This window comes from Diabrotica undecimpunctata, chromosome 9 (assembly GCF_040954645.1).
Source record: "Diabrotica undecimpunctata isolate CICGRU chromosome 9, icDiaUnde3, whole genome shotgun sequence".
NCBI lineage: Eukaryota > Metazoa > Arthropoda > Insecta > Coleoptera > Chrysomelidae > Diabrotica > Diabrotica undecimpunctata.
The window spans coordinates 125,052,227-125,078,558 of record NC_092811.1 but is presented as its reverse complement, the minus strand read 5'-3'; the positions used below and the strand labels follow the sequence as shown (position 1 = coordinate 125,078,558).

At 33.1% G+C, this 26,332-nt stretch overlaps 1 protein-coding gene across 1 annotated transcript in view; it reads left to right on the top strand.

Annotated features, from left to right (window-relative positions):
• The window catches only part of LOC140451409 (protein eva-1-like), a 348,765-nt gene that overhangs the window by 302,531 nt on the left and 19,902 nt on the right, over nucleotides 1-26,332 (top strand). Inside the window, exons 2-4 of the mRNA XM_072545198.1 lie at nucleotides 15,728-15,948; nucleotides 20,464-20,602; nucleotides 20,690-20,839. Of these exons, the coding sequence (XP_072401299.1) occupies nucleotides 15,728-15,948; nucleotides 20,464-20,602; nucleotides 20,690-20,839 (510 nt within the window). The remainder of the gene's footprint in view (nucleotides 1-15,727; nucleotides 15,949-20,463; nucleotides 20,603-20,689; nucleotides 20,840-26,332) is intronic.

Here is a 26,332-nt window from a genome sequence, read left to right as displayed (position 1 = left end):
TTGACACTAGATATCATGGTATTTACAAGAGGAAACTTTTTTCGTATTTCCTCTGCAACTCTGTTTAATCCATGCGCTACACAAGTAACATGTATTAAATCTGGGAAAATATTTTTAAATTTTGTCCTGCTTTCACCATATAAGGAGCAGCATCCGATAAAATAAGCAGTAATTTATTAGAAGAAATAGTTGTCGAAAGAAAAAAAGTTGCTAATGTTTCTTGTATAAAACGCGAAATTGTTAAAGCATTTGCTTTCTCAAGTTGCTGGCATGAAATAAGATGAGATTTTGGTAAGGTATCTTCTTTAAGAACACCAATCAATAAATGAGCAATATACTTTCCTGAGGAATCAGTGGTTTCGCCTACAGATATGTAAAAATAATTATCTGCAATTTCTTCCTTAATAATCATTAACATCGACGAGTATAGCCCGTTCACATTATTTCTTCTTAGAGACCGATCACTTGGAACATTAAGTTTGCAATATTTTTTTAGAAACGAACTAAAATTTACATTTGCTAATTTTGAAAGCGGTATGTTTGCAGACACTAATGCGCGACACAAGTCTTCATTAAAAGTTTCTTGCTCATCTAATTTTTTTGAAGTAGATTGGAAACATTTAGCCATTGAAGTTTGATGTTTTCCTCCTATTTTTCCTTTTTTTGCAATGTGTGAAGCAGTTCTCACATGTTGGTCTATCTGAAATTTCTTCTCACATGCTATCTATAAATAAAAATAAAAACCTTTATTTTAACCCAACCTTTAAAATATAAAAATATACAAGGTGTACCATTAGTACATCATATAACTTATTTTAAAATTCAACAAAAGTTTTTTTTTGTTAATTCAATTACAATAAAAATAATTGTGTTTTAGAATAGCTGACTTCATAAAAAAAAGTAAAGGTGAAACATTTTTCTAAATACACACCATTGTATTGTACCATGGACAATTTTTTCTCACTAAAGGAAGCTATTTTTCATTTAAAAACAACCTACGAGTACTAAATTTCAAGTAAATACGTTTATTGGTTTTAAAGTTATTGTTGTTATTAACTAAAAGAATTTAATTTTTTTTAATTTTAACACCCTGTATCTCGAAAAGTAAATAAGTTTGACCCCTCATTAACTATATCGTTTTGTTCAATTTTTCGAGAAGTATCTACAGTCAAACGTTGTAAGTGTCATTTGGAAACACCCTGTATGTATGAAATATTAGATATTTAATAGAAAATATTAGATACTTACAATTTTGCCACAGACTGAACAGTAGATTTTTCCCATATCCATAGACAGCTCTTTATTAAGGTTTAATCCAAGTTGAAGCACTGGTTGTTTTAGGCATTATAAAATCACAATCTTCCTTTTTGTTACGCACAACGAGTGTTTACGCTTTGAATATCAAAACAAAAATGATTTACAAATCTGAGCATCAAATTAGAAATGTTTAGGTACCTAATTCAATAAACTGGGAGATTTTGGAAAATCCCTAAATTAGGAACAAAACTATTAGCCGTTTACCTGCTGTTAAGATACAATAAATTGTAGATAGATTTGGGGATTAGATCATAAAATGCAAATGAGCGAACCCTTAGCGATTATCCAATAACTGAATGCCTCAGTGACCGAGACTTTCTAAGAATGTTGAGGGCTACTTAAATTGATCTTCTTTGAAATTGTAAATGTTTTGTACCTGTAGAGATTACGTACTTACATCATTTCTTGATTAAAATGACTACAAAATTTTATACAAGAATTGAAATAAATTGGTATGTTTAAAAATTTTCAAATACAGTATAAAAATCTGAACTTTTATGCACTTTATGCAAACTTTTATACAAATATGCCAAAATATGAAATATTTGCATAAAATATGCACAATATGCAAAATATGCATATTTGCCGAAGTCTAATTATAACACATGATCCATGCAGAAATCCATGCAAACAAAGATCCGCTGACTTAAGAGTTATTCCGCAGCAATATTTTTTAATATATTAGAAGGGACAGCCAGGGAGTATGGATTATAGAAAACTAATGATTAACAAAATATATGGGGTAACCGTAACAGTATATATGGTGGGGTATAGGTTTATCATGCTTCCAAGTTACAGTATTTTCAAGAGATGATCTCAATAAATCACTAATATTTGGTGTTTTTCTATGGTTTAACATAAATAATTATAATCCCTAACTCGTTCTTTTTCCAAGGGGCTTGATTTTTCGAATATGTTTGTGAAGAAAATAGGAGATGGCTTTCATCTTAAAATTTTTGGTTATAATATCCCCAGTATAAATTAATTCGATAAAAAAAATGACAAATTAGATATTTCCAATAGCACATCAAGCACACTTAAACACACAAACTTACCACAAATGTTGCATAAAGTTTTACTATATTGGGTTTAATATTCCATCATTACTAAGATCATCCATCAATCAAGATCATTTTAATGATTTTTCAATTTAAGCGCGATCCGTATGACCTAAAAAATTAATTACAACTACTCCACCAGAAAGATTTTACCAAGAAATCTCAAAAAATTTACAAGGTGATTTTGGAAAATGCCAAAACATGCCCTTGTACCAAAAATGTCTATAATCCGTTCACAAATTGTTCAGAGCACGAAATGTGCCTCAAGGTCATAAAACGGTCGTAAAATTTGTTTCATCATAGGCGTTCCTGAGGTGTTTATTCATTAAAATTAATGCGTTTTACATTTATTTTCATTTCCAAAATGTTTATCAATATTAATAATGTTTTAATACTAATATATTTAGCAAAAAACAATTAAAACTTTCACCGCTAATGTTGGTTATTATATTATATTAATAAAAATAAGAATTTAACCATTAACAATTTTGTAAATAAGAATACCTTATCTCTTTGGATATTTCAATACTAATCTTCGCGTTTAATCACTTTACTAGAAAATAGGGAATTCATATCCGAAGGTACTATTCATTGCAAGATAATTAGGATGGAATTCCCCAGATTTTTAATAATATAATGGGTATAAAGATGGCGGCTTTGGCCACTTGCCTCGTCTGTTCAGTTTATATTTGAAACTTAACTTGAAAGGGTGAAGTTATTACGAACGAAAACAATTTTTTTGTTTAGTACGTTTTTGATCGCATGTAATTTACGGCTCGTCGGTGTTTCCGCGTCTACGGCAGTAATTAGCGTCTCGAATATTTCTTTTGCGAGTTATATGCAGTGCGTGAGTGAATTTTTATTCCATATACCTACGAACATATACGTACCTTTAGCTCGTGCTCGTTTTGTTGGATTGTTTGTGATGGCTTCATCATCAACATCATCAAGTTTCACGCCGGTACTGTTGCGTACAGGCAGTAAGTCTGTCTATTCACCAAGAGAGAAGACTATTGTCCTGAATGTTCACGATGCTCTGGTTTCTCAGAATCCCACAAACACTGTTCGCAACATAGTCGAAAGTTGTGCCAACATGACTGGCGTAGTGGAGTCAACTATATATAGGTTCCTATCAGAAAGAAAAAAACACGGTATAGCTAACCCAAACGCAAACGAACACTTAAAGAGAGGGAAAAAGCCTATTGAAATTGAGGAATTTGCCAAAAATGGTATTCGAAGAAAAATTCATGGATTTTTTTTCAAAAAAGAAATACCAAACCTTAACAAAATTTTACAAGAAGGTAGAGACGACTTGGATTTGTCGCATATCGGACGAACTAAATTGTGGCAAGTTTTAAAAGAATTAAATTTCCTGTGGGATAAATCAGACCGAAAATCACTTTTGATTGGCCGGGAAGAGATAATATGTTGGAGAAGAAATTATCTAAGATTCATACAAAAATTCCAGGCTGAAGGAAGGCAAATCTTCTACCAGTATGAAACGTGGGTAAACTTAGGTCATACTCTAAAAAAAATTTGGTCAGATAAAAATATATTAAGCTCCAGGCAAGCCTTTATGGAAGGTTGGTCTACTGGTATCTCCCCACCTTCTGGTAAAGGCAGTGGATTAATAATTTCTCACATTGGCAGTGAAAAAGGATTTGTTAAGCATGGTTTGTTGGAATTTCAGTCCAAAAGCACAAAAGGCTATCACGAGGAGATGACACCTGATGTTTTCGAAGAGTATTTTGAGCAGATGATTGAACACATACCACCAAATTCAATTATAGTATTAGATAATGCACCTTATCATTCACGACTAGTAGAAGACTTCCAACGACTGCGTGGAAGAAACAGGATATTCTTGACTGGCTGTGGAATAAGTATCTGCCCTACGAAGATGGAATGGTAAAAGCAGAACTTTTAAAAATTGTCCGGCAATACAAATCTAAGTTCAAGAAATACGTAGTTTTTCACAGTCCAAACATCACAGTCTTTAGACTTCCACCCTACCAGAGTCTTTACAATATATTACAGAACAAAACTGGAAAGATGCAGTAAGACATGTAATAGAAGAAGAACAAAAAATGTGGGATCTTGATAACATAATTGATGCGACCGTAGAGACACAACCGCTAATTATTAACCCTCAAGACGACTCTGATTCCTAGTTGATCCTATTTATTTTGAATTTGAATAGTTTTCTAATCGTAATTAAATAAGGTAAGTAATAGTAGTTGTAATCGTAAGGTATTAAAGGAGAAAGGCGCAAAATGTCGCCTGTCAAAATGTTCAATGTGTTTTAAATGTACCCATTTTTTTCAAATCCTGACAAAACTAAAAAGCATTTTTGAAAAATTTAAAGGCAGAATGAAATATTTATTAGAATAACTAAAAAGTTTTTTTTTGCATGCAATATTTTCAATTAAAATTTATACTATATTTTCTCTTTTATTTTGACCCCTGTTACATAACATATTAAAATAAACATTGTAGAAAGTTTCAGGGACTTTCTGCCCTCAGTTATAATGTAATCTGGCATTCTGCGTTTAAATTTTTTAGAAATATTTATTAGTTTTCTCCGGATTCGAAAATAATGGATACATTTAAAACACATTGAAAATTTTGCCAGGCGACATTTGGCGCCTTTCCCCTTAATTAAATAAATGTATCTTTTACAAATGGCAAGAGGCTTTTTATTTTTGAATAAAATAAAGAAGTTTTATTAAAACAAAAATACAATTTACATAAGTACAATTTAAAAAATATTTTTATTTAGTTCAAATAAATGTTTCAATCATATACTCTACGACACTGGTCGATCATCTGTAACCAAAATACCCTCGTAATCGGATTATAAGGTTGGCTGCTGTATTGTATTCCTTCAGATACAAGGTGGGTTAGTCGAAAACATCTTAAACCGTCAGTTTCAGGTTGGTTTTTACTATTATATTGTATTACCTATCCTCTCTGTATTTCAGTTCTCTAATCAGGATTAAACTTGTAGTGAGCTAACGACAAATTGTGAACCGACTTTTTTTTTAATAAAACAATCATCGCACTCATATTAAATAAAAGACTTTTATTAAAAAATTCTTGATAAAAAATCTCTCCTTCAAAATTAAGGGATATATATTGAAAATTATGTTTCCATTTCTCTTCGATATTAAATTAAAATTTAATTTTACTGAGTGGAATCGATACGGACTTGAATGGTCGGGAAAGCACTTGCTATTAGATTTTATGTATCCACACAATTTTGTGGTCTAGTTTGAGATGCTCGTCAAATATGCTAAAAACAGTTCTTGTACTTTGTTTATGTTGCGGTTATTACGATAATGATGCTAAAATGCACAGTTGGTGGTTAATATATCGTTGGTTTTTGATATTGGATATACGAATATTTAATCAAAAACTTCATGTACAAACATTCTTTATGATAGTGGAGTGCTCATAATTATTTTAATATCTCGTTACGGTTTAAAAATATGCTTCATAGTTGTCTTATTAAATAAGAATAATAGAGACTTTTTTCCTTTTACTTGTTTGCCATAGACTTGCATCTGTTCCATTGGACATCACAACATCCTTTTATGTGCGTTTCCATACTTCAAAAACAATAGATCACATGCGTGTAGGTGGCGCTGGCGTCAGGGTTTGGTATTAAAACATAACCTTATTTTATTCTGCCATTTATTTACATTGTTTGGTACTCGTATCCTAGTTGTTTTGCAAGTTATTTAGGACATTTTATTTCTTTGGAAACTTACAAAATAAAATGTGTAATACTTTATGCAAGCAAGTGCACTCAAGCAATCATATCAAGCAATGTTATATCACACACTCGCTTGAAATTCCTTTTAGACAAAAATATTTCTGTATCTTATCGTTCTAATTTTCTTTAGAATATTTATATATGGAATATCACCGAGAACCACTTATTCAAAACCGTCTTTCTTTATTCCACAATTTGCTTTTATTTATAGATTCAATCGTCACACTTTTTATATTTACATTATTGATTTGGTAACAGTTTTTATCAATACTCCAGTCGGGAAGACATTTCAAAGTGACACTTTCATTGGAGTGTCTAAGAATTGTATTAGTCTGTGAATAATAAAAATAAAAACTACTTGATAAAAATTTATACCGACAAAAATTTCAATTTCTAATTTAACTGCGCCGCCACCGTGCTTTGGAGGGCATGTAAAGCCGTCAGTCCCGGCTACGAAAGTAGTCGTTAAGTCATGTTAGGGGCGCTTGCGCGACCTGAAAACCCTAACACTAGACCTTAGCCAGAAGGTTACACGAACTTTACTTTTTTTTACTTGACATAACAATAAATGTCATTAATTATTCTAAATATTTTGTTAATAGTTTTGCTGGTTACCATCACCAACCTTTATTTTAAGTGCAAACTGTTGAGACTCTCTCCAAGACAAACACAAACAGTTAAATTAGTACTTACACTAAAAAAAATAAACCAAACAATATAAATAACAATATTATAATTTCTCAATTCGTCTATTTCGTTTTAGGGATATCGCTGTGCATTTGTCTGAGAGAAATAATCTGTACTTATGTGTAATATACTTTCTTAAGGAATATATTATAACCTTTCGAGACAGGCTGAATGACGAAAGTCTATGCCACAAAAAAAAATTCTCAATCACAATCTCTCTTTACTTGGTCCAGGTTTTGATTTTAGATTAAATTCATGGATTTGCATTTGGTCTTCAGTTTTTTTAGTGCCAGTAACATAACTAGAAAATTGAACAACTCCTAAAACAAAGCATATAAACATATTTAATCAGGACCGATTCACAATATAATATGCTATTATAAAGCAGCATTTTCTATTTTTTCTTTCCAATTTGACAATGTACAAAGATATACACCCAACTGAATCATGCTTAAGTGTGTATGAATGATCAATATTATTAGCTAAGTTGACTCTGCTATTCGTTAAATTGCAAAATATATTTCGGTTAATTAAAGCATTTATTATGTGGTCAGTATATGACTGTGATTGGAAAATATTTGTATTTTCTATATTATTTATTTAAAATGTCGTGAACTCTCCTTATAAAAATAACTTTACTAGCATCACCAAACAAAATGAACATTCTTCAGGTCTATATGCCAACCTCAGACGCGTTAGACAATGAAGTGGAAGACGTATACTAAGTTATTGAAGACACAATAAGAAATATTTCATATAAGAACCACTCATAATCATGGGCGGTTTTAACGCTAAGATAGGAGAAACAAGAAACGATAACATCCAAAATGTAGGAAACTATGGGTTTAAGAGATTTTGCAACCGAAAACAGTTTGGCCATTGTAAACACAATGTTCAAACATCATGCTCGTCGTTTATCGATGTGGACCAGCCCAAATGGAGAATACAGTAACCAAATCGACTACATATTGATAAAAAACAGATGGAAGACATGTTTTACAAACGTAAAAACTAGACCAAGAGCTGAATGTGGATCCGATCATAAATTGTTATGGGCTTGCTTCAAGATGAAGCTAAAAAGAACAATGCCGCACCAAAATCAAAACAGGCTGAAGATTTCAAATCCGAAAACATTTAGAGATGCAATAAAGGAAAATAGTATGTTGAACACACAAGACAATCCAGAAGAAATGTGAAAAGGTTTTAGAAATGCCATAGAAACCTTTGTAGGAAGAACCAGAACCGAAAAAAAGATCATCAAGAAAAAACACTGGATGACAAACAGACATAACGCTGAAATCACTCATATATCAAAACGACAGCAACAAAAACGAATTAGCAAGGTTAAATAGAGAAATTAAAAGTGCACGTAGGGATGATAAAAATAAACATATAAATGCAAAATGCGAAGACCTAGAAGGACATGCAAACCGGTATGAATCCCATGAGTTATATAACAAAGTTCGATATCTAAACAAGGAATTTAAACCAATCACACAAACAATAATGGATCAAAACCAATATATTATACACATATGTCCAAAAGTTTGGAATATTGGAATATTTCATCTTTTTATTGATTTTTATATATAAAATCATCTGAATAGTTAAACATCATTTTGTTTCAATTATCAACAATACTAAATAAATCTCAAAACCAGATAAACGATATGCAAAAAAAATATTTATTTTCTTGGAGTGAAAAATTTACAATGTACAACTTACATTTAAAAATAAATTAGTATAGAAAAAAATAATTTTTAATTAATCTAATAATAAGTATTTCCTCCATTGGCCTGTATGCAAGCCTGTAGGCGATTTAGTATGCTGCCGATTAACTGGTTGAGCTGGGCTTGCGGAATTCTCTTCCATTCTTCACGAGCAGCATCTTTAAGTTCTCAAAGTGTAATAGGGGGATTGTTTCGTTTCTTGATGCGTGTTTTGAGAATGTCCCAAGCATGTTCAATAATGTTCATGTCAGGGGAATTCGAGGGCCACCGTAATGTAGATATTCCTTCTTCTTCAAGAAAATTTTGTACTGCTGATATTCGATGAGGAGGTGCGTTGTCATGCATAAACACAAATTCATCACCTACTGCCCCTCGGAATAGACGTACGACAGTATTTAAAACTTCCTTGATGTATACAGCACCAGTGACTTTTCTCTCCAGAACCAGCAGTGACGTCCGTGTACCACTCATAATACCACCCCAAACCATAATGCTGCCACCTTCAAATGGGACACGTGGTTTAGCTGTTTTTAGTGGGGCTTGTCATCCTGGGGCCCTCCAAACCAGTGTTCTTCGAGAATCAGATACCAAGTCAATTTTTGACTCATCAGAGAACATCACGTTATTCCAGTTAGGATCATGATGCGCCATTTCTCTAGCCCATTGCAACTTTCCTATTTTGTGTTGGTAGGTTAGTTTGGGAACACGTAGCGGTCTTCTACGATACAAATTTACCGCATTTAGTCTGCGTGTTATTGATTGCCGTGAAATATTCAGTCCTTGAAGCCTAGAAATTTCTCTGGATATACCACTAGTAGATTCCAGACGATTTCTACGAGCTATAAATGCTATTTGCCGGTCTTGTGCTGCTGTTGTACATCGATTTCTACCACTTCTGAGACGATCCTTGACTTCATTTTTATCTTGGAATTTTTAATTTTCGATACAGCACTCTGAGTAACATCAGCAATATTCACGATATGACTTTGACTAAAGTCCTGTTGTAACTAAACAATTACTCTGGATCTGTCAAAATGAGATATCACGTTTCTAGACATTTTTAAACGGCTCAATTAAAATTTAAACAAAGACGGAAATAATGTGTAAATACGCTACTCAGTTGAATGTGACCAAAATCATACAAAAACGATTAAAATTTTTTATCATTTTCATTTAAAAACCCTCCAGAGTGAATATCAACAACAGTTTTAAAACCAATATAGGCGTAGATATATTATTTGTACATATTCCAAACTTTTGGACATGTGTGTAAATGACGAGAAAGGGATTGCGGAGGTATGGAGAAAATATTGTCATAGTCTATATGCATATGATCCCCAAAATGCAAATCACGACGAGTTCACTGCAGAGAGAGAACCAAACATTCTAAAGTCAGAGGTAGAAAAAGCAATCAAAAAGTTAAAAAATATAAAATCTCCTGACGCAGACCAGATCACCGCAGAAGTTTTAAAAGAGACTGGAGATGTTGGAGTAAATGTTATGCATATGATCTGCAAAAATATTTGGGAAACCGGAGAGTGGCCCAACAACTGGACAACATCCACTTTCATTCCTATATTAAAAAAAGGAACTCCGCTAGATTGCAGCAACTACAGAACGGTAACCCTAATATCTCATGAAAGCAAAGTTCTGCTTCATGTAATACATGAAAGACTAAAAGCTTTTCTATTGCCTCAGATATCAGAAGAACAAGCAAAGTTTGTCCCAGGAAAAGACAAGAGAATAAATTCTTAATGTCAGACAGCTAATCGAAAAAACTCGTGAATTCAATACTCATATGCTTATGTGCATTGTAGATTACACAAAGGCCTTCGATAAAGTCAAATGGCAGCAGCTATGGTCCATACTAGCGGAAATGGGAACAATCCATCACTTAATTCAACTAATTAGAAGTATATATGAAAATAATAAGTGCACAGTAAAAATAAACAACACCCATTCCGATCATTTCAGAACAGAAGCAGGTGTCAGCCAGGGATGCATAATCTCGCCATCTCTTATTAATATCTACAGCGAACACATTATGCGAAAGGTACTAGACGGATGGAAGGGTGGAATATCAGTAGGAGGTCAAAAAATCAGTAACTTAAGATATGCCGATGACACTTTAATAATCGCGGCAAATCAAGAAGAAATGGCAGCCATAATGAGATGTCTGAAGGAGAAAAGCAAAACATATGGACTAAAGCTAAATAGGAGTAAGACAAAGATAATGATAGTAGACAGAGCTCGGAATAATCTTAAAGACATACATTATTAAAGACATTGGGGGCTTTGAAGTAGTAAATAGTTTCATATACCTGGGGTCCCTAATAACAAATGAAGGAGGGTGTGACAGAGAGATACGTAGAAAGTTGACTATTGCGGGAACAGCTATGATGAAACTGGTAACAATGTGGAAAAATTCGGAAAAATTAAAGAAAGCGGATAAAAATAAACTGGACGCTTTTGAAATGTGGGTATACCGCCACGTGTTAAGAAGATCCTGGATTGATCATCGCACTAACGTATCGATATTAGAACAACTTAAAGTAATGAATAGATTGCTTAAACAAATACAACAGAGATATTTTCAGGTACGATTGAAAAACTGATAGTCGAGGGTAGAGTTGAAGTAAAGAGACCTAGGAGAAGATCTCCTTAACTAGGACAACTAGCCCAGAACAGGTAAGGATGGAAGGAAATCGTGAAAAAACTGTAAAGGCCTGATGGTGTCACCACATCCCAAAAGAGATTAGAAATGAGGAGAAACTCTCCTTCCAGAAGGCTTATTTCATGTTCTACTTTTAGATGTACATGACACCAATTCTTGTACTTTTCCTAAAAGATAAATAAAACTTAAGTTTAACACTAAAACAGCCATTAAGACATATTTAAAAAGACAATTTAAAATATTGTTCTGAAGCTATTTTCTTGTGGCATTTTAAAGTAATTACTATTTAAATGGGAATAAGCCACAAAAATTAAATTTTTAATTGTGGCTTATTCCCACACAAATGATAATTTAAAAGTTTATCTGTTATAGAAAAATGTTCTAACGAGAAACACAAGGCTCCAATGTGTTTGCCAGCAGCAGAATACCCAGTGCCAGTAGGGCAGCTGCAAGATAACTGGCAAACTTGAAACTCAGATTTGTTTTTTCTAACAATCATCTCTAAGTTGTAATCTGCTGATTTTTTTTGTCCTGCACAGCACTTGCTCATAATGAAGTACATTATCCTCAGCAATTTTGGTGTTCTTAATAAATAATTTCATTGCAATATTCTACCCTTTTCTTTGACTTTTTATCCATTTGCTGTTGAAAAAAGACGTCTATGCTGGCGTTATTAATGATTTTTAGTCCTTTAAGTGTATCTGTTGGAAGTGGTTTATAAACGGCATGACTAGGACAATGTATTGGAGTTTTGTGAACTTCAGTCTTTTTTAGATTTAATATAGGAGCACCCAAGTTTTTTTCTTATCACAATCATAAACTATATTTAAAAAAGGCAAAATAGTATAGTATTATAGAGCAGAAACAAAATGATAGGTTTCTTTACCCTCTTTTAAGTTGTTTTCTAGTGCCCCTTGTTATTACACCAAGTGATATAACTTTTTTTTCAACGTTGAATATCTTATCCAAAAATGTTAAAACTAAAGATTAAATAGGTCATTAATTTCACAAATTTTAAAAACTGAAACTATGACGGAAAATCCGCAAAAATGTATATCTGAATCTGAGGAATAATTTGAGGTTATAATTTAATACCAAACCTCGACGTTAGCGCCCCTTACGGATAATTTTTAATGACTTATGGCATGTGATTTATTGTTTGGCGAATTTTTTATCAGTCGATTTTTATTAATACGTGTCCTCTTGTTCTACTCTTACGGTTATCGTGTCACTGATTTGTTTAATTTCTTTTGCAGTACACTCATAGGTCTACATATTCCTATGTAAATAGAAAACTTTTACTTTAATACGTATGATGTTAGACCAATATATTTCTTACAATTTTTTGTTTATATTTTACTTTTTAACCTAAAAGATAAACTTTCGTGATACTAACTGTGTGATTCAAAATTCAAGAATCGGTACTTTATTTAATCTTTAGGGAAATAGGTTTATAGGATTTTTTATAAATCGGAATAAGAAAAATATATTATACATCAATATTATTTCCAATATTTTTAATAAACAATATAAACGTTTCCATCTAATGGAATAAAACCTATATACTACGTATTTTTAACCACAATTCGTTGGAACTTTTAATCATATACCAATCCCTGAATCTAGTAATTAGAAAAAATTGATTTACATTTCCATTTCCTCTTTATATGGAGTTTCTTTATAAACTACCTGACATTGCCACTCCTAAAATTGACGTGTCGAGTAATTTGAAGTTGTATAATTCTAGTGGGCCGTTGGCTTTCCGTTTATGGGTTCACTAAACCCAAACAAATTTATGTATAGTAAGGGATAAATTTTCATAAATCCGTTGAATACTTATACTTGTAAAAAATATTATATGGCTTGATTTATTTTTTTGTACAAATAAAATTCGTTAACAGTTTTCATTTAAATGAGTTATCTACACAACTAATAAAATATAAACCTCAAATACTTGAGGTTTATAATCACGAAAAAGGCAACAATAGAGGAAGAAATTACACAAAGATTAGGACAAACAAGAACAGCAATCCGACAACTTAACTCAGTATGGTGGGATAGACACATAAATATGAAAACAAAAACACAGATTTATAAAACATTAGTACGAAGTAGTTTGAAGTGCAATGATATGTACTGTACTTAAACGAAAGGAGGTGATAAGTAGTGTAATGCCAGCTAAGGGCGTTACAATAATTTCTAAGCTCCGGACTTCTCTTAATGAAAATATGAAGGAACTACTAATGGTGTGGGTGACAGAGAAGCAGCTTCAAGGAGGAACCTTAACACAAAGCATCATATGTGAAAATGCACGAGCGATTTACGAAGATTTGCTGAAGCAGATCCCACATACTTCCACAAATGATGAATCGGAAGACTTGTTTCTAGCCAATCGGAGCTGGGTTGATAACTTTAGAAAAAGGACAGGCATTCATTCCGTCGTCAGGCATGGTGCAGTAGCAAGTTCGGATGTGAAAGCAGCTAAGGTTTACATCAACACGTTTTCCGAACTGATAGAAGCCAAGTCTTCAACTGTGACGAGACAGGGCTTTTCTGGAAAAAGATGCCGAATAGAGCTTACATAACGGCAGAGGAGAAGACGATGCCAGGTCACAAGCTTATAAAAGATAGATTAATTCTACTACTTTGCGTCAATGTGAGTGGCGACTGTAAAATCAAACCTCTACTAGTGTACCATTCAGAAAATCCCAGAGCCTTTAGGTCACATAAGATTTTAAAAGAAAAACTGCCAGATATTTGGAGGGCAAATCCAAAGGTGTGGGTCACCAGGAAATTCTTTGTGGAGTGGATAAACCTAGTGTTTGCCCCTTCTGATAAAAAATATCTACAGGAAAATAACCTACCTATGCAAATCCTTCTGGTCCTCGATAATGCCCCTTCTCACCCACCAAATCTCGAAGATGTATTAATCCAAGAGTTCAAGTTTATAAAGCTACCTACCAGTCAATACCACTCCTATCTTGCAGCACATGGATCAGCAAGTGATTTCTAATTTTAAGAAAATGTACACCAAGCACATTTTTCGGCTCTGCTTTGAGGTGACGGAGAACACAAACCTTACCCTTCAAGAGTTCTGGAAGGACCACTTTAATATAGACATATGCATAAGAATTATTGAGCAGACCTGGCTAGGTGTAAAAACAAGGACCTTAACCTCTGCATGGAAGAAGCTGTGGCCTGAGGCTGTAGATGAAAGGACCTGCGAAGGATTGGAACCCGAAGTGTCAGTGGTAGATGAGATTGTTTCTCTTGAAAAATCCATGGGTCTAGAGGTGGATGAAAGAGATGTGAACGAACTTATTGAGGAACAGTCTCAGGAGCTCACAACCGAGTTAGACGAACTACATTCGCAGCAGCATACTATGATTCAACGAAAAATTAGTTTTGAAGAGGAGCCAGAATTATTGGAAGACGTTGTCTCTACAAGAGATATAAAGGAGATCCTGGGAATGTGGGAGAAAGTTGCAGAGTTCGTGGATAAAAATCACCCCGAAAAAGTTACAACTGGTCGTGCATCGGTGTTGTTCAAAGAAACTTGCCTAAGACATTTCCGTAATATTCTGAAAGGGAGGAAGAAACCTCCTTGGACAGTTTTTTTAATCGATCTGCAGATGAAAATGAGCAAAGTGTGACAAAAAAGCGAAGACCACTGACGAAAATTAAGCGCTTCCGTGAGCACTTCACTTTTTCTTATGCTTTTACAGAATATGTATGTATTTTTTGTTACCTATAAATAAATGTTTCATCTTACAAATAAATTTTTCTTATTTAAAAACACTTAACAAAAACAACTAATGTATTTTTTTGGGGACTGGAACGGATTAATGACATTTTAGTTAATTTCAATGGGGAAAATTGCTTTGACTCACGAGCAAGATTATATATATATATATATATATATATATATATATATATATATATATATATATATATATATATATATATATATATATATATATATATATATATATATATAGAAGAAACTTGTATTAATGCTTAAATACCCTTATGCTACTTGGAATTATAATTTTAATGAAAGACTAGAAACACCCATTTCACGAGGGAAAAGATTAATTATTGTTCATGTTGGTAGAGAGAAAGGTTTTGTTTCTAACGCTTTACTGATTTTTAAGTCTAATACATTTATCTTTAGAAAATAAACGTTACCAATTACACAAAATGGTGGAAGCACCTTAATGCTTAGTCAAAATGTTAAAAAATAATAAAAATTGCCAAATTATAGTATAGGGAAAAAACAAAAGGTGGAAAAATATTTATGTTCTCACAAATACGTATTTTATTTCCCATTATTATATATTTTAGTATGATTGGATTTGTTTGTATATAATAGTTTTACAATATGTTAGAGCTTTGACAATTATTATAATATAACAAAAACTATTAAATAAATTTTAAACAAAACAGTCCAAGAGGGAATTTTTAATATCTTCTTTATTAATTCCAGCTTTACTCTCTGGAACATTGAGGACCTATCAACAAGCCGGATGCGATGATGAAGTAGTAGTCTTGAATTGCCCAACTGGAACAAGCATATCCATCGAAGTCGCCCAATATGGAAAACCAGCACCAGAAGATTCACTGTGTAAGCTAAGATCAACGTCGTCGACGATTTCAAGGTCGTCCTACAACTATAATTCTTCATGCTTATGGCCCAATGCAATCCAGGTCAGTAGACACTTTCTTGTTTTAGCTTCAGAATAATATTGTTTTAGTTGATTATAGTGATTGATCGTTGTTTGGTTAACAAACCCCAATAAGATCCTTAAGAACATTACAATATATTCAGGGATTCTACAGTATTCACTGCCTTCCCTCACTCAACCGTTTCCATCTGTCTCTACTGTCCCATTCTCCATCGTTTAGGCCTCTCTTACTCATGGCGTCGTCTACTTCGTTCCTCCAGGATTTTCGGGGTAATCCTCTTTTTCTCCTTCCTATGGGGCTCCATTCGGTTATTCCCTTTATCCAGCTGCTGTCGCTAGTTCTTCTTACATATCCATGCCACTTTTTTTTTGTTCTATATATGTAAGTATGTCTGTTTCTATTGATGTTCTTTGCTTTATTTCTTCATTACTTCTCCTATCCATTCTTGTTACTCTGCAGCATCTTCGCAGGCATTCCATCTCTGTTGCTACTATTTTACTGCTGTTTTTCTTGTTTATGATCCAATTTTCAGCCCCACATGTCATAATTAGACTTCGGCAAATATGCAAATAAAAATGTAGAAAATATGCGCATAAATATGCACGTGTTTACCCGAAAATATGCAAATATTTTACAAAATATGCATACAAATAAATAAAAAAATCGTAAAATAGTAACAATTTTATTTAAAAAAAAAAAAGTGTACATAACTAAATATTTCCTACTATTCATTAAGATTTACATTTATTTTAAGTAACTACATTATTTTTAAGTATGAATAAACTTATTTAGAATTATGGTAACAATAAATGACCAAGTGGTGTTCAAAATTTTTTAACAAAAACTTGTGGCTTCTGTCTGAGTACATATATTTATATATGGAAAAACTTCGTTCAACATCAACTGATGTAACGGGAGCATTTTTCAAACTAACCAAAACATTTGGTTCTAAATTAATTGTTTCCGAAATATTTCCAGCTAGAACACTGACTACTTCAGAAAGAATATGGTAACCTTTATTTTTTTCCATAGTAGCTTCAAATTTTTTTAAAATATCTTTTCCAATATTACCTCTAACGTTCCGACAACAGGACGCAAATTCTTTTATTAATGCTGTACTTTCGAACAATGACAGTTTTGGTGATTCTAACTGAGTAATTGTTTTTTGAACAAAACTAAAATTTGATTTTATAAATGAAAGTTACTCTGAAAAGTTTGTTTAGAATCCAAAAGAGATTGGGAACTCTCATCTGTTAACGTATCAATTATGTTCTTTATTTTAACAAAATGATCTGCATAAAAATTAGCTGCTTCTAACCATGTTCCCCATCGCGTTAAAATAGGTTGTGGTGGAAGAGGAATGTTAGGTAGCATTTCTTTATAAAGTTGAATTCTTATAGGAGATTTAAGAAATACTTTTTTGACACTGGATATCATGGTATTTACAAGAGGAAACTTTTTTCGTATTTCCTCTGCAACTCTGTTTAATCCATGCGCTACACAAGTAACATGTATTAAATCTGGGAAAAATATTTTTAAATTTTGTCCTGCTTTCACCATATAAGGAGCAGCATCCGATAAAATAAGCAGTAATTTATTAGAAGGAATAGTTGTCGGAAGAAAAAAAGTTGCTAATGTTTCTTGTATAAAACGCGAAATTGTTAAAGCATTTGTTTTCTCAAGTTGCTGGCATGAAATAAGATGAGATTTTGGTAAGGTATCTTCTTTAAGAACACCAATCAATAAATGAGCAATATACTTTCCTGAGGAATCAGTGGTTTCGTCTACAGATATGTAAAAATAATTATCTGCAATTTCTTCCTTAATATTAATTAACACCGACGAGTATAGCCCGTTCACATTATTTCTTCTTAGAGACCGATCACTTGGAACATTAAGTTTGCAATATTTTTTTAGAAACGAACTAAAATTTACTTTTGCTAATTTTGAAAGCGGTATGTTTGCAGACACTAATGCGCGACACAAGTCGTCATTAAAAGTTTCTTGCTCATCTAATTTTTTTGAAGTAGATTGGAAACATTTAGCCATTGAAGTTTGATGTTTTCCTCCTATTTTTCCTTTTTTTGCAATGTGTGAAGCAGTTCTCACATGTTGGTCTATCTGAAATTTCTTCTCACATGCTATCTATAAATAAAAATAAAAACCTTTATTTTAACCCAACCTTTAAAATATAAAAATATACAAGGTGTTTTTGGTTAATCAAATAATTGGTTTGGAAAAAAAACACTCGCTAAGTGTTTTAAATGCAGTATTAATCCACAAATTAGTTTTTGTTACTAACCATTAGTACATCATATAACTTATTTTAAAATTCAACAAAAGTTTTTTTTTGTTAATTCAATTACAATAAAAATAATTGTGTTTTAGAATAGCTGACTTCATAAAAAAAAGTAAAGGTGAAAAATTTTTCTAAATACACACCATTGTATTGTACCATGGACAATTTTTTCTCACTAAAGGAAGCTATTTTTCATTTAAAAACAACCTACGAGTACTAAATTTCAAGTAAATACGTTTATTGGTTTTAAAGTTATTGTTTTTATTAACTAAAAGAATTTAATTTTTTTTAATTTTAACACCCTGTATCTCGAAAAGTAAATAAGTTTGACCCCTCATTAACTATATCGTTTTGTTCAATTTTTCGAGAAGTATCTACAGTCAAACGTTGTAAGTGTCATTTGGAAACACCCTGTATGTATGAAATATTAGATATTTAATAGAAAATATTAGATACTTACAATTTTGCCACAGACTGAACAGTAGATTTTTCCCATATCCATAGACAGCTCTTTATAAGGTTTAATCCAAGTTGAAGCACTGGTTGTTTTAGGCATTATAAAATCACAATCTTCCTTTTTGTTACGCACAACGAGTGTTTACGCTTTGAATATCAAAACAAAAATGATTTACAAATCTGAGCATCAAATTAGAAATGTTTAGGTACCTAATTCAATAAACTGGGAGATTTTGGAAAATCCCTAAATTAGGAACAAAACTATTAGCCGTTTACCTGCTGTTAAGATACAATAAACTGTAGATAGATTTGGGGATTAGATCATAAAATGCAAATGAGCGAACCCTTAGCGATTATCCAATAACTGAATGCCTCAGTGACCGAGACTTTCTAAGAATGTTGAGGGCTACTTAAATTGATCTTCTTTGAAATTGTAAATGTTTTGTACCTGTAGAGATTACGTACTTAGATCATTTCTTGATTAAAATGACTACAAAATTTTATACAAGAATTGAAATAAATTGGTATGTTTAAAAAATTTCAAATACAGTATAAAAATCTGAACTTTTATGCACTTTATGCAAACTTTTATACAAATATGCCAAAATATGAAATATTTGCATAAAATATGCACAATATGCAAAATATGCAATATGCATATTTGCCGAAGTCTAGTCATAATACTTCGCACTAATGTTTTAGAAATTTGTGTTTTTGTCTTCATATTTAGGTGTCTATCCCACCATACTGAGTTATCGGATTGCTGTTCTTGTTTGTCCTAATCTTTGTGTAATTTCTTCCTCTGTTGTTGCCTTTTTCGTGATAATAAACCCCAAGTATTTGAATTTATCCTTTTCTTTGATTGTTACGTTGTCATCAATCTGTAGATCTTCTATGTCTTCTTCAGTTGTAGATAGGTACTCTGTTTTCGCGAGGTTAATATCTAGCCAGTCTTGGTATATTCTTCTTGTAGTTTCTTCATTATGTAGCTGAGGTCGTCATGGTCTTGTTCAATCACTACTTGATCGTGTGCAAAGCTTAACGTATATAGGTATTCGTTCCGTACCGGTACTCCCATGCCTTCACATTTTCTTTTCCTTATAGTCAATGCTTTATCTAAGTATATTTTGAATAGGGTTGGAGATGTGGAACAACCCTGCAGGAGTCCTTTTGTTGTGGTGAAGTCTCCTATGTTTCTTGTTCCCATTTTAATGGACACTTTATTTTCTTTATACTCTCACTCTCTAACAGATAAAAAATACGCAACAGATGGCGTCCCTAACTTAAAACAAAAAAAAGTGGAGATTGCCGCCTTTGATTTTACACCCCTTAAGTAAGTATTCAACTCTGAAAATTGCTTGTTTCTTGGGTTGTTTGTTTGTCTTTAACAGTGTTATCAGAATAATAAAAGGTTCAAACTGACTTGATTAAAAATACTAAAAGGATCAAATACACACACACACTGACAGTCTCGACCGAATCATTAGATATTTGACCCTGCTTTTTTATTCTGTCGAGTTTTTGGACACAAATCATAAGTATTTGCTTGTCAACATCTACAAAAGACTTTCTCCAATTAATTATTAGACTATTTTGCTAAAAATCAATTATATTTCAGTAAACTACTGACGGCATTGTCAGTTCATGGACTACTTTATCTATTTTATAATGTTCACAATCAATTTGAACTATATATATATATATATATATATATATATATATATATATATATATAACTTTCGTGAGGTTTAAAAGTAACTGATCTAACTGACAGTATATAGTATTCGCTGTTGCAGACTGTCGTAGAGGCTTGCCAGAAGAAACGCCAATGTAAATTTCAGACCAGCCCGAAGACTTTTGGAGGCGATCCCTGTCCAGATGTACGAAAATATGTAGAAGTAGCATACAAATGTAGGCCATGTAAGTAATATTTAATTGTACTTGTAGATACTTGTAATTGTATGTTTATTATAAAGAACCAGGGGGCTTAAAATAGTTTTTTTTCAGACGAATTTCGTAGTCAAGTAGCTTGTCAAAATAATAGAATCCAGTTAAAGTGCAATCCGAATTCTAGAGTTGCTGTCTACAGTGCAAGTTATGGTAGGACTGAGTATGAGAGTATTCAGTGTCCACAGCCACAAGGTGTGCCAGAGGAGAGTAAGTAAATATGTTCCATTTTAATTCTTACTTTCTATCTGTCCGAGGCCTACTTTTTATCGTTTATAAAAATGCCCTGATCGGCCCCTGACGAGAAGAGTGTAATCTCTGTGTAATCCTTGTATTGTATCTATTTTTAAAATGTGTGTTTAGCTGTGTGGGTATTTACCCTAAAGCCAATAAAAAAAAATTCTTAGTTTAAAGAAATTTATAAATATTATAAACTATTTCTCGAGCCCGCTTATAAATTACTTTCTAAAAATTGCTATATAAAAATCTAAGCGCTATATACGGCAGTATTTTTTTCTTTGAAGGCTGTAAACTTTTTCTTTTGAATGGCTCTGCAGAAGTAGATCATTTTTCTAATTGTTTTTCCTTAAATTCGTCAATTTATCTTCGTCTACCTATCGAAGGTATTGTTTATATTTAAAATGACTTTTTTTATTATTTTTTCTGATTAAATAAAGAAACTAGTAAATTACCCATCATAGAGTAAGTACTACAATGCCTTGTATGAGGTTTCGACTTAACATACGAGGTTTCGAGTGTCTATCACAATAGATAGACATGATCTAGAAAGCCCAAAGGAAATGATAGCAAATATAACGTACAACTATAGACATCTAATAAACCCGTAAGAGTACCAAAATAAAAAAAACCAAAACTCACACCATCTTTCTGATCAAAACAACTCCGATCTAATTCCAAGGCCTTAAGAAGAATCAAAAAATTTTTCAAACAAAGAAAACTTCACGGAGTCTTTAAATATCACAATTTTTAAAAACCAATTAAAAGACCTGGCCCCAAAACAAAAAGCTCGCCTATATACTAACAACAAAATCGCTCAGATCCGACTATTAGCAGAAAACCTCAGATCTTGCACAAATAATAGCAAAAATGTAAACCAGTCGATTTCATGCCCACGAACAAACCATCGGTATCATCTAAAAATTCTTCGAACCACAAAATCTAACCACTTAAACCCTTTCTAACCAAACCAACACCAGACAGCCTCCTCCTACACCCACAACACACCTAATCTTTTTCACATCCTAACCAAATCAACTTCTCCGAGAAAGACTATAAAAAAAAACACTTTATTTCACCGAGAAACTTCAGAATATAACCTACAACAAACAACCCACTATAATACAGAATTAATCAGGAGCGAAGATTTTTCCAAATTTTATCAGCCTACGACCTTCTCTTAACTATCAACTATCTAGAAGTCTTCCCTTTTTAAAAGGCAGACAGTATTCGAACGTACCAAACCATTGACCTCCACAACTTTCAGGCAAAAGTTCGCAAAACTGTAGGAGATACAGATTATGTCGATAGACCCAAGACGACCCCGTAGCCACAAACAATCCAAATATTGTTTCTAGGCTTCTTCATACTAATACATTATCGGTGTAAACATAAACCTTTCCCACAAAGATCAAAGATATCACGAAAAGTCTATCCGAAACCATATTCTCATACACCAAAGACGTTCGAATCATTGCCCATTTCAATAACAATCTCACGAACGTTTCGTCGGAGTTTTCCCGGACCCTGAAACCGGTTCAGACTATGTGAAATTAGCTGATGCACGGTCGAGAGGTATCGGGATCGACATTGAAAGATTAAATTACGAGATCTCTAGATCAAACAATGCGATTCTCGTTCCTTTAAAATACTGCTCCACAACAAATGCTCCAACATACTCAACCTGTCAAAAAAATCACACTGCATTTTCTCTTAGATATCCCTTAACAAAACCTCCACAATATAGTCAGAAACAAACCCAATCCGTGACCACCTCTAAACAAATGAGCAAACCACAGAGATGAAATCGCTGAAGTACTTCAAAATCTTGAATAAAAAGGGGCCTCCGTCCGAATGGAGACAAATATGACCACCAAATCAAGGGAAATATGGGGAAATATGCGGATTACCAATAGTACAAACTTGGATTCCTAAAGCGGTGGAGGTCACCGCAAAAATGGGATAACATTTTTATTTCGTCAATTGTTTTTTGCGTTTACTAGCGTTCCAAGATATGTGAATTTGAATTCTCTGTTGGATATTTCGGCCGTTTTTAGAAACCAACATATATTTGGTTTTTTTCTCGTTTACCACAAGTCCTAATTTACTTGCCGCGTCCGCAAGCCTTGTAAAACCCTGCACCATATCTCTCATACTTCTGCCCACTATAACTATTTCATCAGCGAATGCGAGAATTTGCATCGATCTATTAAAAATAGTTCCATTTATTCTAATATTTAATTGTCTGATTGCCTTTTCCAAGGCAATATTACAGAGGAGACACGCCAGCTCTTACCCCTGTCTTAGACCATTATTAATGTCAAAGAACTTAGAGTTTTCTCCTTCAATTGTGCCTCTTATGTGCTTGAATTTGATGTGTGGTTGACTTTCCAGCAGTAACTTCGCATTGATATTGACCAACAATATCCTTTGTAAAATGTTTAAATCTTTCAAACAATACATTGCCGAAGATTTTATACGCAAATGTCAACAGAATAATGCCTCTATAGTTCTTACACTCCAGTTGATCACCCTTTTTATGCAACGGACATATAATTCCCTTTAGCCACTCTTTTGGTACCAATTCATTCTGCCATATAAATACTATTAGTTTATGAATTGCTGCAAAAAGTTGATCACCACCTTTTTTATACATTTCCGAACAGATTTCATCGACTTCTGGGGCTTTATTGTATTTGAGTTTTAGGATGGCACTTCTCCTTTTGTTGGGTCTTCACTGTGATGGTTGTAGATTTTGTTGATTGTCTATGTTGTAACCTCCTTTAATATCGTTTGTATTTAGATGTTCGCTGAAATGTTGTGTCCATCTGTTAAGAACTGAGTTTTTATCATGTAGGATTTTACCATTAATGTCTTTACAAATTTTTAATCGTGGTTTAAACTCTCGACCACTATTATTTAAGAATAAACTTTGTATATCATTCCCTTTTACGTTGATAGATATGTTTTTCCTCTCTTCTAAGACGTCTATGCTCTTTTTTTTTCTCCGTGTACAACCTACGTCGATGGTTTTTTAATATGCTACATTCTTTCTATTGGTGGCCATTTCGCACTCATGATCTAACCAATGATTTCTTTTTTCTGACTTGGTTTTGCCCAATATTTCAACCGATTTCTGTAACATAATATCTCGTATATTTGCCCATAGTTAGTTAATGTCTTCTTCTTCTTCTAAGTTTTCTATCCTTATTTGATCTTCTATTTGCTGTCTGTATACATTTGCAATGTCGGGATCTTTTAGTTTATCAATGTCGATTTTTTTCTCCTTTTCCCCGTCTCCTTTTTTAAATTGGATATTCTCTCTTTAAATCGTGCTTTAACTAAATAGTAATCACTATCTATGTTTGCTCCTCTAAAAGTCCTAACATCTAATAAGTTAGAGCAGTGTCTTTCATCGATGATTATATGATCTTTTTGGTTAATCGAGGTTGACTACTGTTTCACTGAAATCTTGCTCTTAAAGCTTCACTGAAGTCTCTATATTTCAGTTTATCTTTTTTTTTAAACAAATATAAACGCATCAACCACTAAGGGTTATTAGCGGGGGGACATACACAAACAGTAAGATGCATATTGTTACATAAAAAAATATTTTTTACAATCTGGTATATAGTTTAGTCATTTTAAGATAACTTAATAAAGACTGTAAATTTGACGTTAGTATACTTTTTAAATTATCACTAAGGGCACACGCGATTCTTTCGTTCTGGTACACTGGACACTCAACAATTATATGTTTCACTGCCAACTGAGTGTTGCACTTGGTACACATCGGAGCAGCCTCCTGGTTGAAGATATGCTTGTGTGTAAGGAAAGTATATCCTATTCGGAGTCGGTTGATGATGACTTGGTCTTTTCTATTATTTGGTAAGATGAGTTTGGTTCCTACTTGACTTAGACATTTTTTGAGTTTGTTAGCAGTGTGATCCCAAGTAGTTTGCCACGCTCTGTACACGTGGGCTTTGATATTTACTTTGTGATCAGTCCAAGGCATTTGATTTATGATAGCAATACTTTGGTCGGTGGTAACATTGCTTGCCAGAGAGTCCACTTCCTCATTACCACTTATTCCCATATGGGAAGGTACCCAGATAAAGGAAATATCTTTTTGTTGAGTCTGTAGATAAGATAACTCTTCTTTGATCTTGAGAAGTATGGCGTGAGTTGCATATAGCTGTTTTATTCATAGTAATGCGCTCATTAAATCGGTGATGATAACAAATTTGCTTTCATTGATAGAACAATATTTTTTCACGGCCTGGTGAATTGCCGTAAGTTCTCCGGTATATATACAACAATTTGTTGGCATTCGTATGGTAGACTTGACGTTTTCGTAGATGTAGGCTGTAGCATATCCTTCATGACATTTGGAAGCATCAGTGAAGATTTGATGGGTTGTTGGGTATTTGGATATTACATTTTTATAATCTTGCTGTACAAGGAAAGGATGTGTGGAATGTTTCGGGAGTTCTTTTAGAGACGTCTCTATTTTTGAAGGTTTAATCATCCAAGGAGGAACATTTACATGAATAGGCATAGTAAGACTGAACTGTTCTAAATTAAGACCAATACGTTTTATTCGTTCGGGAAATGGTAGTTTTTTTAATGCAATGTTTTTGTAAAGATCGGACGATACATTTGTTCTGCAAAGTATTGTTAAGTAGGTTACGTTGCTGTTATTTGCTCAAAATTCTGGCAACGTAATTTAGTGATAGGAGTTGCCTTCGTTGGCTTAAGGACAGTTCATTAGCCAAAACTTGTAAGCTACTTACTGGACTAGTTCTTGTGGCATCTAAAACTAATCCCAAGCACATATTTTGAATGTAGTCAAGTTTTTTTAAAGATGTTTTGTTAGCAGTATCGTAGCATAACAGCCGTAGTCTAGTTTATTTCGTATTAGTGATCTATATAGAGTAAGTAAGGTTGTTGTATCTGCCCCCCAAGAGGTATTTGACAGCATCTTTAGTAGATTAATTCTGGATTGGCAAGAACGTTGCAGATTGGTGATGTGGGTTTCCCAGTTTAAGTTGCGTTCAAAAGAAAGTCCTAAGAAATTTATTTCTTCTGCTTGTTTCAGGACAACTCCATTTGCTACAACAGCTAATGCCAAGGTAACAAGTTGACCTCTTTCTCCAGATGTGATAGCACCTACCTGCTTAGTTCCCATTTTTGCAATGATTTTTGTAGGCCTTTGGACAGTTGTAAGTCCAGTTTCGTCCATATTGTACACTTCTTGGAGCTCAAATTTATATTTATCATAAACTTCGCCGAGATTGTTAAAAAACTGTGACACATTATGACGATTAAACGCGGTAGCTCGACCCATACTAGTAGCTTCAGGTGTCCAGACTGATAAAGTTCGATGCCTCTTCAAAAATCCATATAGCCAGTCTCTGGAAGCTATTTCATTAACCTTCCAATTTTCCGGAACAGATATTTGGTTGG